This window comes from Sphaeroforma arctica (assembly GCF_001186125.1).
Source record: "Sphaeroforma arctica JP610 unplaced genomic scaffold supercont1.24, whole genome shotgun sequence".
Lineage (NCBI taxonomy): Eukaryota > Ichthyosporea > Ichthyophonida > Sphaeroforma > Sphaeroforma arctica.
In genome coordinates this window covers 36,099-48,994 of record NW_014040534.1, presented here as the reverse complement: position 1 = coordinate 48,994, position 12,896 = coordinate 36,099, and the positions used below count along the sequence as shown (strand labels likewise).

The following is a 12,896-nucleotide window of genomic DNA, read 5'->3' as shown; positions in this document are numbered from 1 at the left end:
ATATATATATATGTGTGTGTGTGTGTGTGGTGTGGTGTGTGTGTGTGTATGTATATAGTAGTAATATGTATACTATATATATATATATATATATATATATATATATGTATACGATTCTGTGTATGAAGGTATTGGTGCACATCGAACTGCGATGCTCCACAGCATATTTTTGCACACTCTCTGTCGGTTTTTTTGAATACATGTTTCAAGTTTGTGCTACTTTACATTTACAGTATATATGCTCACGGACAGGGTACATGTCTCCAAGACTAGCTAGCTGTTAATTGAGAAAATATTTTTGGAAGAGTCTTTTAAGTGTGTGTCATGCAACACCTGCTTAAGTGCAATATACATATTCGATGGTTTTTTTTGTATTGTTCTATGCTTCAGGTAGTCCCCATATCATTCGATTCATTTGTAATTTGACAGCATGAAACGCTGTCTATGTAACAGCGTACGTACCGCACCATCATCTAGCTCTGCTTATCAAGGTCCTTACATTCATAACTCGGTTTTTGTCTAGGTTACCATGCAACCTCTCAGAAGATTTCCTCTGGATGCCGTAATTATATTCTCGGATATCCTTGTCATTCCTCAGGTATGGTTACCTCCCACCAACTACCTTTTATATATTTGTGGGAGTCATTTTGCCCCCGTATCTTCTACGTTGTAGTTTTCGGGACTGTTGCGTATGGTTTGGCCCTGCTGGCCCCATGTGTAAAAATTTTCATTTAAATGTATTATCCCATGTTGTACAATGCTGCACCTTGGGCCTTAAGAATTATCTACAAAAGATGCAGAGAACAGTTGAACGATACAATACGCTCACACATTCTTTTTTCTCTAACTGAGAAGTGTCAACTATCGCTTTGAACGAAAGCTATTGGGCACCATTCTGGGCAACATAACTACCGTTCTTACCTCTTGTTCTTGTTTTTCTCGTGGTGTAGGCGTTAGGTATGACTGTGGAGATGATTCCTGGTAAAGGCCCTCACTTTCCGGAACCATTGATAACACCTGAGTGCATGAAGAAACTGACGGTATGTTGTAGGGTATTCAATGCGGTGGATAACATGCTCTTGCGGCACGGTTCTGGATGGCTTTTCCCGCCCGATACCTTTAGATTTGAGCCCCCATCTCAAATCTCAAGCTTGGAACGTACACAACTTTCATGTCTCAATTAAACTATGTGAATGCCGCATTGGCCCTGAAAATTAATGCGGGCAAGAGCTTTCGCCACTATCGAAAATCTCCACATGCGGTTTTTAAACAGCTTGCCTCTCTTTCATTTATGGATTTCGTAGGCCAAACCCGATGTTAAAGCGACTCTAGGATACGTTTCAGAAGCTATCAAAGAGACTAAGAGGCAATTAGACGGCCAGGTGCCTCTTATTGGGTTCTGTGGTGGTCCGGTAAGTGGCGCAGGAATTTTATCGGGTGTCTCAACCATTGCCACGTCACCTACGATACTATTTACCGGACGTTTTCCTCGAAGGGTCTCACAACGGAAGTTGACACTGCATACTTTGTGGCACATGCTTTGCTCTTAACCGACATGACAACGTGTACTTCTTATTGCCTACGCAATTTCAGTCCGCATTCACACCAAACTCAAACTCATCAATCGCCCCTGCACACTTAGCCGCCAGCGCAAGATCCGCTTCACACTAGATCAAGACAGAATTTATTTTCCTATGTATGGAATGTGTAATGTAACGTACCTATTTCTCGGTGATTAATATGTGACAGTGGACACTGATGGCGTATATGGTCGAAGGCGGAGGCAGTAAAACGTTCAGCAAAGCGAAGGCTTGGCTTTACAAGTATCCCGTTGAGAGTTTGGAGCTCCTGTACATGATTGCCGATCTATCAATCGACTACCTCGTTGAACAGGTTAGTGTGCAGACCTGACCCATGGCACTCTGGTGCTTTCTTTCGAATCGTGCGTTGCTCACTGCTGCTCAGAGCCTCCATTGTAGCTTTATGTACAAAGTACTGTGTCTCATTTTGATGTGTAATCGCCCACTGAGTTACGCTCACGAAGTCCGTTTTTGATACGCAATCATTGAATTTATTCTCCTATAATCACTCGAATTTTCAGGTTCGCGCCGGTGCCAATATACTTCAAGTCTTTGAGTCATGGGCCGGTGAACTAACACCCGTGCACTTCGCGAAATACTCCTTGCCACTGTTGAGTCACATCGCATCCAGTGTTAAGACGAAGTAGGTTCTCTTTGTTTGTTGTGGCTATTTCTTTGCTTCAGAATCTGAAAATCGAGCATCCATTCATATGGCATGATGACTGAAACGACAGAATGATCTAGGTTTTTTTTCAATTTAAGACGAGCTTGACCGGATAATTCTCCCAAAAAAACCCCCCGCACCCCATACTAGGCATATGTATTAGGCTGTCAGATACTCTTATGGGCTGTCATACAGTCGCCAGCTGGCAAGCATACATATCGTCTCTAATATATTAATGTACCAGTTGTGATGTATATTGTTCTCTGATTTCTGTCCGCGATTCATTCAGACTTGCCGCAGAAGGTCTTACCGTCGTGCCAATGACTGTCTTTGCAAAGGGAGCGCACTATGCTCTTGAAGATCTGGCGGAGTCCCCTTACGACGTGATTGGTCTAGACTGGACTATGGATCCAAAGGAAGCTATCCGTCGCACCGGCGGCAAAAAAACTCTACAAGGTACCACACTATGATGACATCCAGTCATTTGTCTTGTTGTGCATCTGTTCGCGTTTGTGAAATCAGCTAGATATATTATAAGCTGGTCGGCGCTATATAGTTTTTTGTTCGAATATACACTTTACTAATAATTGGCGAGATGATCGGTTATGTGTCCGCATGGTCTTCGACGCGTGTTGCCGTGATGTTGCCTGCTCACAATTTGAGCTTATACTTCCTGAATTTAAGGAACGTACTCTTTAAGAGAATGATATAGAAGTATCACACACATTGATGTACTAGCCTCTATTTTGATTCTCTTCGCCGGCTTGGGCTTCAAATGAGAATGCTTGTGAAGTGTGGCACAAGTACCATTGATGATCGAGCACGCTAGTCCCTCTCGTTGTTTACTATTTGCTCTTGCATCAAATCGCCTCCTGTTTAACCTCACAAAACCAGGAAATATGGATCCGTGTGCCCTTTATGGTTCAACTGAGACAATCGCAGAGGTGGCTTCAGATATGGTCGCACGATTTGGTGGAGGCAAGGGCCGGTATGTGAGTCATTTTAGTACTTTCACCTGGCATATCTTGCTTGCCAGATGAATGTTTGGATGCATAATTGCTGCTTTTATTAGAATATGCTATAGGTAGATCAATTAGATTCGTGTACAGATATGGTTTGATGTTTATTTCTGACTTGTTTGGATCGATTCGCAACCGTGTATCTGGAAAAAACCCCATTTTGCTATGACAAAGCACGAGCGAACGTGCGCCGTGAAAAAAACGCAGATCCTAACGTATTGATACATTCAACCGAGATAATTGACAATGTTTGCATTTCAAATTTTGGTGCGCATTGATTTCGTATCTCTACCCAAGTGTTTGTATTGAATATATTTTTTGTTTTACGTTATATTTATAGTTACATAGCCAATATGGGACACGGCATGAATCCCGACCACCAGCCCGATCATCTTGGAGCTTTCATCGCCGCTGTGCAAGGTTCGTCATCAAAGTAAAAATTATAGTATAAACGATACGTTAATTTAGTGAATTGACAATAAAGATCAATTAGTTGTTCTTCTTTGATATGAAAGACTTATCTTTAGTGCCTGAATGTGCCGATGGTATGTGATGTAAACGAAATAGTGAGAGTTTCTCGAATACAATGTCGGTCAATTATGGCAAGGTGTGAACACGAGCCGAGTCAAAATTCCTTTCCATTATTGCCAAGTGCATGGGTTGTTCAGGAGGTTTGCCTTTCTTCACAAATCTGCGAGTCCAATTGGTAATTTTGGGTATGTATCGGTAGTCGAAAGTACTTGTTATTTCAACATACATTGTACCTCCTCCTGCTTTATTGTATTGCCAATAACCATCGGTTTCTGTTCTGAACTTTGCATTCCATAGTTTTGTATATGTCGTAGATCCAAGAACCTGGACCTCAAATACACGTGCAGTTGTCGAAAGTTTTATCTTGAGCCAGGAGTCTTTTGGCCTTTGCCAAAGTGTCATCATATTGGCATTGATTGACGATTAAACCTCAGAATGCCTTAAGGCCCTACCTATTCTCACTGGAATAAGTAAGTGCACATTTAACCCCCAACTGGTGCAAGCTCACGTTGGAACTTCCGTCACCTAGTCTCTTTCATTCTTTGATGTATTCTAATAGACCTCCAGCGACTGTTATCTCTCGTCCGGTCTTTCGTTTGATGAAATGCAGGGTGCAATGCAGATTGTCTGTCCAGCGGTTAGCGCCATCTATCGCTTGTCTCAAATACTCCTCTGCAGGGAATAGCGAGTCACACAAAGGATGACATGTAGCTTGTGAGATTACAAGCCTCTAGTCCACTTTCAAATTGTTTGGTGGCTTGCTTCAGAGGGTTAGAGTGGCAATTGAGTGTGTATTACACTGGTCTTTATCGCCTAATTTTGGAGACTCCACAGTGCATTATATTGCACTCCACAGTTGCGTTAAATTCAAGCAGTGACTATCGGCATGCGAACTTATAAGTTTTTATGTCATCGGTCAACCTTCACGTATGCAGTCGATTTGAAATAAACATGACACGACGTTTGAATTGCAATTTATACCTGAAACCGTGTTTAATTTTCTTCGGCTGTGACCGAGGACTATTTTGCATGGGCTTCCGTAAATTCTATGAACCACTCGTACCTTTTGCCTCGATGACCTTCGGATCTCTATCGGCCATACTCTTCGATTTTTCCTCCAGCTCTGTGACTGTTGTGGTCAGCTCTTCGAACTCATGTAGCAGTCCCCGCCGTTCTTCCTGCGAACATCATAGGTGGAGATGTGATCGAATAAGAAGAAACAAAGAATTACATACCGCGTCCAATCTGGGAGAAGTTACGGGCACAGGTACAAGCACATGCACCTTGAACATCAGAGCCTCGTGCTCCAGCATATTCACCTGCCTATCAAATCCTTCTCACTCACCGTATCAGTGCGTTCCTGCTCAAGTGCGCTGATGGTTTCGTCAAGCTTCTTCACGGATTCAGCGGTGAGCGTCAGTTGTTTCTCCAATTTGCTGATGCGTTCGCTTGTCTTGTCATTGACCAAACCAGGTAAAAAGCAACAGATAATTTTGTTGCGCATGTCAATACACACGCATACGCGATACAGAATCTTGCAGATAGTGCCTACACGTCGTTTTATATGCAGCATCTACTATTGGCAGCCAAGACGAACCAAGCGTAAGCTTTGAACTGCAGCTTATCCCTTGCTTTAGACAGCAAGTCTCACGCCCCAAATATTGCTGCAGTGTGTCATTCTAGACGGAAAAGTAAGCCCGTACCCACAGCAATTGAGAGTGCGAATTGTGACAATCCAGAACCATTCACCTGGATAACTATGGTTTCAGAGAAACTCCAGTAATAATTTGAGGTGCCGATCTTCTCGCATATAATCTTATTCTCTGATAAAATCGTGGCGACCACTTCTTTGATACTCTGCATCACTGTGTACAGCAGTGGGAGGGTTAAAGACATGTACTACTCCTCAAGTTCCCCATACAGATGGAGTTGCACCATCGCTTCTGCCGAGCGCTCTCAGAACTTAGCCGTTCGCGTGAAAAGTGTATGTATGGTGCAAAAGTAGGCATGATCTGCTAGATACAGAGTAGTCATCTGCATTTATCGGGCTCAGACTTGTTTTCTAATATGTGGACTGATAGCAGCGAACAAGCGATGGGCAGGATGTGGCCTCAATTACTCAGTGTGCTATGTGCTTCACACCAATATCAACTTAACCAGAAATATGTATATACAGCAGGTACCAATTCCCTGCGCCGCTCCCAGCTTTTCCAGCTCTCTCAGCTGATAGAACTTGCCCTGTGTAGCACACAGAGGCGTAATGGTATCAGCAACACTCTTAGAATCCCAGCGGTTGCCTTTGAGAATCGAATTAATCGACTGGCAACTACGATACTCAAATGACTTATCCAACACCAAATATCAGCCATTGGAGCACTTTTCAGTGACGTGAATGTTCCGCTTCGAATGCAACTTATGAGCACTACGTAAACAGTCCTCATGTTTCAGCCAGATTGTTAGAACACCCGCATTTTGCCTGAAAGTCAGAAATAGACCTCGAATGATTTATCCTAGAGTTTTGGGATTAGAACTCCTAGCATTGGGAGTCTTCGAGTAAAACTCGTCAGGTCTATAGTATCCGTTCACATATCCGGAACATGCGCAACGAAACAAAGCAGACCAATAGCAAAATATTTACCTACTTTATCTGTTCTTACCGAGCTCTGAATTATGCTGACCATTTTCGAACACTTCTCGTCGAAGGACATGCCCTTTCTCACCTATCAGACCAAAAGTACGCAAAAAAGATAGATACCGCGATTGACCACCAGTCGTTTCATCGACGTAACATGATCTAAATGTATTCCCGTTCCACTCCCCTTCAAACCATCTCCAACGCAATAACAACTTGCGCTCCCTAAGCTAACCCCACACACGGCCATAAGCTTCGACTATGTGGATACAATGAGGAAATCCAGCACGCACTTCGTATGCCGCGAGAAGGACTATCTGAGCATTGATCTTCCGCGCAGAGATCAAATTCAACCTAAGTCTGAAGCAGCACGATCCGAAGAGTTATGTCGAAATTCAACTTTTAATACCTGTATACACTATACTCACGTCAGCCGCCTGACACAGACAGGCTTTCAATCTTCATGCACACCCACACTCGCACTTCGCAGTTGTTGTCCGTTCCTTGTATACAACGACCGTGACTGCTAGAAGATAAAACCTCCTTACCATATTGACAGGATGTTTTTCTGGTATCCAACCGGCACAACAGGTAAATCTGCAATACTAAATTATGTCTCGATAGCGTCGCCAGGGATGCAGGTCCTGCTTAAGCTGAGTTTATTACGGAAAGTTCGGCACGTCAAAAGATACATACGGATGCGGTACGCAGTACATATTTCTTATAATAAAATGCACGTGAATCTACGATGCTAAGAAAACAAGTTTATCTCTCCTCTAATATTGAAGAGGGTTGGTATTTCAACAGATATTACATTCAAAGGTGCAGGAACATAGAACAGTTACATGCAAAAGAACTCGATAATAGTCTGAATCTGCGACAGGTTAGAAACAAGAAGAGAGCTGCGTCCAGTCTCACGTCTCCTGCCGCACTGGATATCGCTACACTTCTGTAATCTGTCTCTATACCTTTCACTAAAGCGTAACCACTCTAAGGACTGTTAATACCTGAACCGTAGCAAAACACCGAGATGAACACACCGAGATGAACACACAACCTCAGCACACAGTTTGGTCACTCAAACACAACCAGCGACCAGGCGTCAAAGCAGCGCGTACTTGTCTGGGCTGGAAGCAACCAAAAACTAGAATGTACAAGTCCCACTCTGAAACGGCATCGAATATATGTACACAAAGAAGGATGACTGATGTTGATAACGCTTCTGCGTGGCTGAATATACACAGCTCGATTCTTTGCACAATTGATCGTGGCAAAAGTTTATTAACCCCTCGTTGAAACCTTAAGTTCGATTTGTCATACGTAGAACATCTTACACAGCTCTTACTCCTACATAATATCATCCGACAAACTGTCTGAAGAACCCACACCAACACAGGCATACCATACCCTTAGTAGGTCAATGAAGTGATGTTATCCGGCAAATTGTATACACGGACAGATACTGAGTCGTATACCAACCAATCGACAGTTGCATTTCGCTATACCAGGCGGAACGGACAACTCGAATTGCACTGATATACTACAGTACTACAAATACCTCCACGTGTCCCAGGTATATAGTCCAAGCAGAGGACATAAGCATTGCGACATGCACCAGTACACTACGTCATTGACATACTTTCGTGTGTCCTGCTGGCACTCGCAGCTCTCAACTGCCCAAGTACCAAACCAGTAGCAATATCTAACTATACACTTTCGTGTAGCCCATGTGTCCCACCTTAGCAGAGAATACATGCACATACGCACTCACAGCTCTTGACTCTAAACTGCCCAATTACCAACCCAGTAGTATAACTAGCTATACACTTTCGTGTAACCCGTGTGCCCCACCTTAGCAGAGAACACACGCACACACGCACTACTCACAGACTTAACTCTCAGCTGCCCAAGTATCAACCCTGTAGTAATAACTATATATTTACACTTTAGTGTAACTCGTGTGCCCCACCTCAGCAGAGAACATACACACATACGCACTGCGTCATGCCCCAATACACTACAAGCACTTAGCTTCTTTCCGTGTAACCCTAGTGTACACACACAACTCTTTTGCTGCTTTTAAAGTGGCAATCGTATTACGTACTATATATTTATACTTTCCTACACTCGTCGCAACCCTCATTACGTTATGGTAGTTCAGCGTATACGTTTAACCGTATAGCGTTTTGATATCTAAACATTATTATAAAATAATGTAAATATATAAACGTAACGAGGCCACAATTTCTCTCTAATCACCACTGACCAGCAATCACTCTTCACACTTCACATACAGATCAGGAACCCTTGGCGAACCTCATCTAATCCTAATAGAGTATACAGACAGCAATAACCATGGCCAAAGTCGTCTATGTGGAAGTGGTTAGTGATCACATCTGTCCATTTTGTTATGTAGGAAAGAAACACTTGGAGGAAGCCATAAAAGCATGTGGCGACGAGGTCGATGTACATGTTCGCTGGTTGCCGTACATGCTCAAGCCAGACGTACCCACGGAAGGCATTGCTGTGGGCAAGAAGAGCGGTGGTAATAAAGATAAAACACTCGCTAATATGGGCAAAAAAGTGGGGATCAAGTTCACGGGAAAAGCAAGCAAAACACCGAACACAACGATGGCACACAGTCTAAAGCACTATGCACTCGAGGAACTTGGCAGTGAAGCACAGACTACAATGCAGGAGAAGCTGTTCAAATCACACTTCACAAGCGGAGCGTTCCTGGGCGATGTGGATGTGCTTGTGCGTATAGCCAAGGAATGCGGTCTAGATGGCGAGCAGAGTCGAGAGTATATACTCAGCAAGGAGGCCGCTAAAAGCACGCAGAAAGAGTTGGACAAGTATAAGAAATTGGGTATCTCTAGTGTTCCAAGTTATGTGATGAATGGATCATTCGCGCTGAAGGGTGCAGAGTCACCAGAGGCGTTTGTCAATGCATTCAGAAGCTGTCCGGGGTCTAAGTCTTGGGTGTGGTCAAACAAAAAGTAGTACAATAGACGCCTGGTTCAAACCTGTACCACTATTTAGCGAACTAGAACGAAATAAAAATTAGTTAGTATATAGCTGATACACAATATCGGAATGAGTACATGACATCCATAATTAGTTTTCCAACTTGATACACTTGCTATGGTGACTTGTGTTCAGGTACTTTATTGAGATCTATGTATCGGCAAATCGTCCCCTGTTGAAAGGCTATTAGTTGTAGAACCAAGCCACCAACTGATTCGCCTCGAGCCCACCGTGTTGCTCACATGGGGATAATCATAATCCAGTTTTCTCTCGAGACATAACAAATTAATTGGACAATTGCGATTCGGGAGTACAAAGAAATACACCACTAACTCCTTATGTGTCCAGTAAAGGACGTGCGGGTTCTAATCAACGGGCGAACAGAGACGAATCAAGGAACCCGCACAACTAACAGTTGACGCGACCTTAGACTTGTATTCCGAGATCGTATGTGGGAGTATACTCCCAGATCGTGTGTCTGTGTAAAGGGATAAATCATGGTGTGCTTAAAAGTCACGTTCAAGCCGTCGGCTTTAAACTTTTATCCCTATATGCGGTGTTTAATTGCAACTTGAAAGATCTATGCTGGTGGTTTGCTGATGTATCGTAGATATCACTGGCATTAAGTGACCGCTTTCTCCACGAATATCGACGAGGAGAGAAAATTGTATCGATACAGCGCGAATATTAATGTACGTCATAACGCCCTCGCTATTTGCGGTTAGCGTAGCACCCTCTGGTTGAGAATATACACATAAGCCTTTTATGGGTGGCTCTATGAACACAGAATGTCAGGTTGCATATCATGAACTCCCTTTTGACACTTGCTGGTAAACTTCACAATGCTCCATAACATCTATAACCGGGTACACAGATGGTCTTGCATGAAACGAAGTGGCCAAGTCGTCGACAACGTAGTAGCACGTGAGCCTAAATGTTAATCAATTGACTTTCAAGACGAATACACCGCCAAATCTGCCAAAACCTAAATGAAACATATCGCAAGTGTAATACATACTTGTGCGGAGCGAAGAGCAGCATGAGGAATGTATCGAATACTACGAAATTGCACGTTGCGCACTCAAAAACCACCATTCAAGTGAGATGGTTGATAGGTTTTCTATCAGCATCTCTGACATCCTGTGAATGAAACCAGCTAACCAGATGTATTATCCGAGACACAGTCAATGTACGCTAATCGACCCTCGAGAATATTGCAGTTAAAAGGTTTGAATGATAAAAATTTGATATCACGGGATGTTTCCATCTCCCTCAATCTCGTCCCCCAACCGGGAGGTTGATAGATTGGAAACCCTCATAAACGGAAACTTAAACCACTTGGTATGATATGCTGGTCCACCCGACCGTATATTTTAAGGTACTCCTATCTATGTTTCACTAATATACAAATTCAGGTAGCAAACGAACATGGTTGACCAGCATGAGGGTTCTCACCCGTACTCGCGGCCCTGAACAACAGGGAATGGCAGCCGGATCGAATAACTCACATAAGTTGCACATACGGCCTAATATTATCGTGCATATGCAGCTTATGACATCGTCAGCTGTTGCCTTTCCTCGCCGATTCAGATGCAGAGAAATTATAGTGTGAGGCCTAGAAGGCACGTCACTTACTTCAATAAAATATCCACAGAGCGATTAAGTGGTCAGGGTCTGTAATAATAAACGATGCAGAACAAGTTTAGCTTCATTGAAATTCTGTACACGACTACTGTTGACAATATTCAATAAAGAATACTGTATTGTTTAAAGTAACGAACTTGACTACACATATTATACAATAAATCTACAGAAGAAACTAACAAAACATTCAGACTATTCAGCCGAATGTCTGACACAAGGGCATCACAGGTAGTAATACACAACAATGATGTGGAAAATGGTTTACGAGTCTCCACTGTTCTATGTTGATGCTAATGTTACAAGATCAATAACATACCATGATAGCGTTGACTACATCGTTATCATTCTCCTTTAGAGCCTTAACGGCCTGTCCTCTGCTAACATTCGCTTGTTGAACAACAAGCTCAATATCCTCAGCTTCTACTCCAGTTTCGTCAACATCTCCCTCGTCAACTGGTGCCTGTTAAACACCCAAAAGCGTGTAAGTAGCTGCACTCAGATAAACAGATAGAACGTTACCATGACTGTCTGCACACTTCGTATAGAAATAAATAGAAAGAAAACATATACAGGACATGCTCCGAGTTTGTCCGACTAGAATAATAGAACGATACGAACGAAGGCATGGTCTACACCATATAGACTCAACAACAGCCACAAAGTGACACATTGAACCCCTTCGTATATTTTCTAGAAAATTTTCATTATAAATACGACCGATCATGCCAGGAATTAAATTCAATACTTTACGTAGGTAGGAAATGATACGGCCAAGTAGATCTTTACATGTCTATATACATATATACACATAGATAAACAAAAAATACATCGTACGTGTATACACTCACCTCCTCAAGTGCAGGAATGTCATCATCATCATCATCTGCACCATCACCACCGGCGGCGGCCTGTTGCTGCTGCATCATCTGGGCCTGTGCGCGCGCTTGAGCGTTCATGTCCTCTACGTTGTACTCACCGAAAACAACGTATGTATCTCCAACAACGTATACGTCGGGCTTCTTTACAGCGAAAAGAACCTACAAAATCGAAAATGATACAATACCATTTATGAATATCTGCATACCTAAGCGATACTTGGACACACAAAACCATCTATACGTCAAAAACACAGAAACAAAGAAGCGACTAAACAGGTGTGGCTACGACACTTAACATTGCTGTAGTAGTCATCTTCAGCGCAAAACTATTGTGCACAGCATGATTGAGCCTATCGCACGAACCCTCGATGCAATATACGACACAGTTACTACTACATCTAGAACCAGGAAACAGAATGTGACTGAGTACAAGTAAACATACATTGGGCTGCTTCTTCATGGCCACACGTTGAATCCCGGGGACGGGCTTGAGTCCGAGCTTCATAAGAGCCTTGCGCATTTTCTTTTCGGAGCGACCTTTAGCGTTAATCAGTAAATAACGTACAAGATTAAATCACGAGAGTATTTAAACTGACAAGCTTCCATCATGCACATTCAGGAAGAGCATTCTTGAACAACGTCTATAACTACCAAGCTGCCTGATGTTCATAAAAAATCAATCGACATACCAACTTCGGCAGCAGCTTCCTCACTTTCATCGCCCTCCTCAATAGTGGTGTTTGCGGTGGCCTCCTCTAGAGCGGGCATGTCATCGTCAGATGGAACATTGTCGTCAGTGATCTCGACTACTTTGTTTTCCGTGTCTGTCATGATCTGTAGGTAGTAGTATACATAGACAATGCCGGTTGGTTATCAAGCTAGGAAATATACATATATGAAATATACGATATACAATATATA

The 12,896-nt window shown here is 42.9% G+C and overlaps 5 protein-coding genes across 5 annotated transcripts in view; 2 read left to right on the top strand and 3 right to left on the bottom strand.

The window, feature by feature from the left end:
• SARC_00692 (uroporphyrinogen decarboxylase) overlaps window positions 1-3,796 on the top strand; it is a 4,612-nt gene extending 816 nt beyond the window's left edge. Inside the window, exons 3-10 of the mRNA XM_014305591.1 lie at window positions 524-598; window positions 951-1,040; window positions 1,305-1,412; window positions 1,750-1,893; window positions 2,102-2,223; window positions 2,534-2,700; window positions 3,139-3,232; window positions 3,604-3,796. Coding sequence (XP_014161066.1) covers window positions 524-598; window positions 951-1,040; window positions 1,305-1,412; window positions 1,750-1,893; window positions 2,102-2,223; window positions 2,534-2,700; window positions 3,139-3,232; window positions 3,604-3,700 — 897 coding nt within the window. The 3' untranslated portion in view covers window positions 3,701-3,796. The remainder of the gene's footprint in view (window positions 1-523; window positions 599-950; window positions 1,041-1,304; window positions 1,413-1,749; window positions 1,894-2,101; window positions 2,224-2,533; window positions 2,701-3,138; window positions 3,233-3,603) is intronic.
• A 1,044-nt stretch (window positions 3,797-4,840) lies between these two features.
• Window positions 4,841-5,107, bottom strand: SARC_00691 (hypothetical protein; the record flags this gene model as incomplete). Its single annotated transcript, XM_014305590.1, has 2 exons — window positions 4,841-4,972; window positions 5,030-5,107. 2 exons carry the CDS (start codon window positions 5,105-5,107, stop codon window positions 4,841-4,843), a joined length of 210 nt encoding a protein of 69 aa, XP_014161065.1.
• Window positions 5,108-5,109: 2 nt separating this feature from the next.
• Window positions 5,110-5,298, bottom strand: SARC_00690 (hypothetical protein; the record flags this gene model as incomplete). The annotated part of the gene is made up of 1 exon (XM_014305589.1): window positions 5,110-5,298. The coding sequence occupies one exon, from the start codon at window positions 5,296-5,298 to the stop codon at window positions 5,110-5,112; it is 189 nt and encodes a 62-aa protein (XP_014161064.1).
• Window positions 5,299-8,781: 3,483 nt separating this feature from the next.
• SARC_00689 (hypothetical protein) lies at window positions 8,782-9,481 on the top strand (the record flags this gene model as incomplete). Its single annotated transcript, XM_014305588.1, has 1 exon — window positions 8,782-9,481. The coding sequence occupies one exon, from the start codon at window positions 8,782-8,784 to the stop codon at window positions 9,427-9,429; it is 648 nt and encodes a 215-aa protein (XP_014161063.1). The 3' UTR covers window positions 9,430-9,481.
• Window positions 9,482-9,580: 99 nt separating this feature from the next.
• Window positions 9,581-12,896, bottom strand: part of SARC_00688 (hypothetical protein) — a 5,034-nt gene continuing 1,718 nt past the window's right edge. The window contains exons 2-6 of the mRNA XM_014305587.1: window positions 12,665-12,809; window positions 12,418-12,512; window positions 11,946-12,134; window positions 11,414-11,557; window positions 9,581-11,127 (exon numbers count right to left, since the gene is read on the bottom strand). Coding sequence (XP_014161062.1) covers window positions 11,113-11,127; window positions 11,414-11,557; window positions 11,946-12,134; window positions 12,418-12,512; window positions 12,665-12,806 — 585 coding nt within the window. The 5' untranslated portion in view covers window positions 12,807-12,809 and the 3' untranslated portion in view covers window positions 9,581-11,112. The remainder of the gene's footprint in view (window positions 11,128-11,413; window positions 11,558-11,945; window positions 12,135-12,417; window positions 12,513-12,664; window positions 12,810-12,896) is intronic.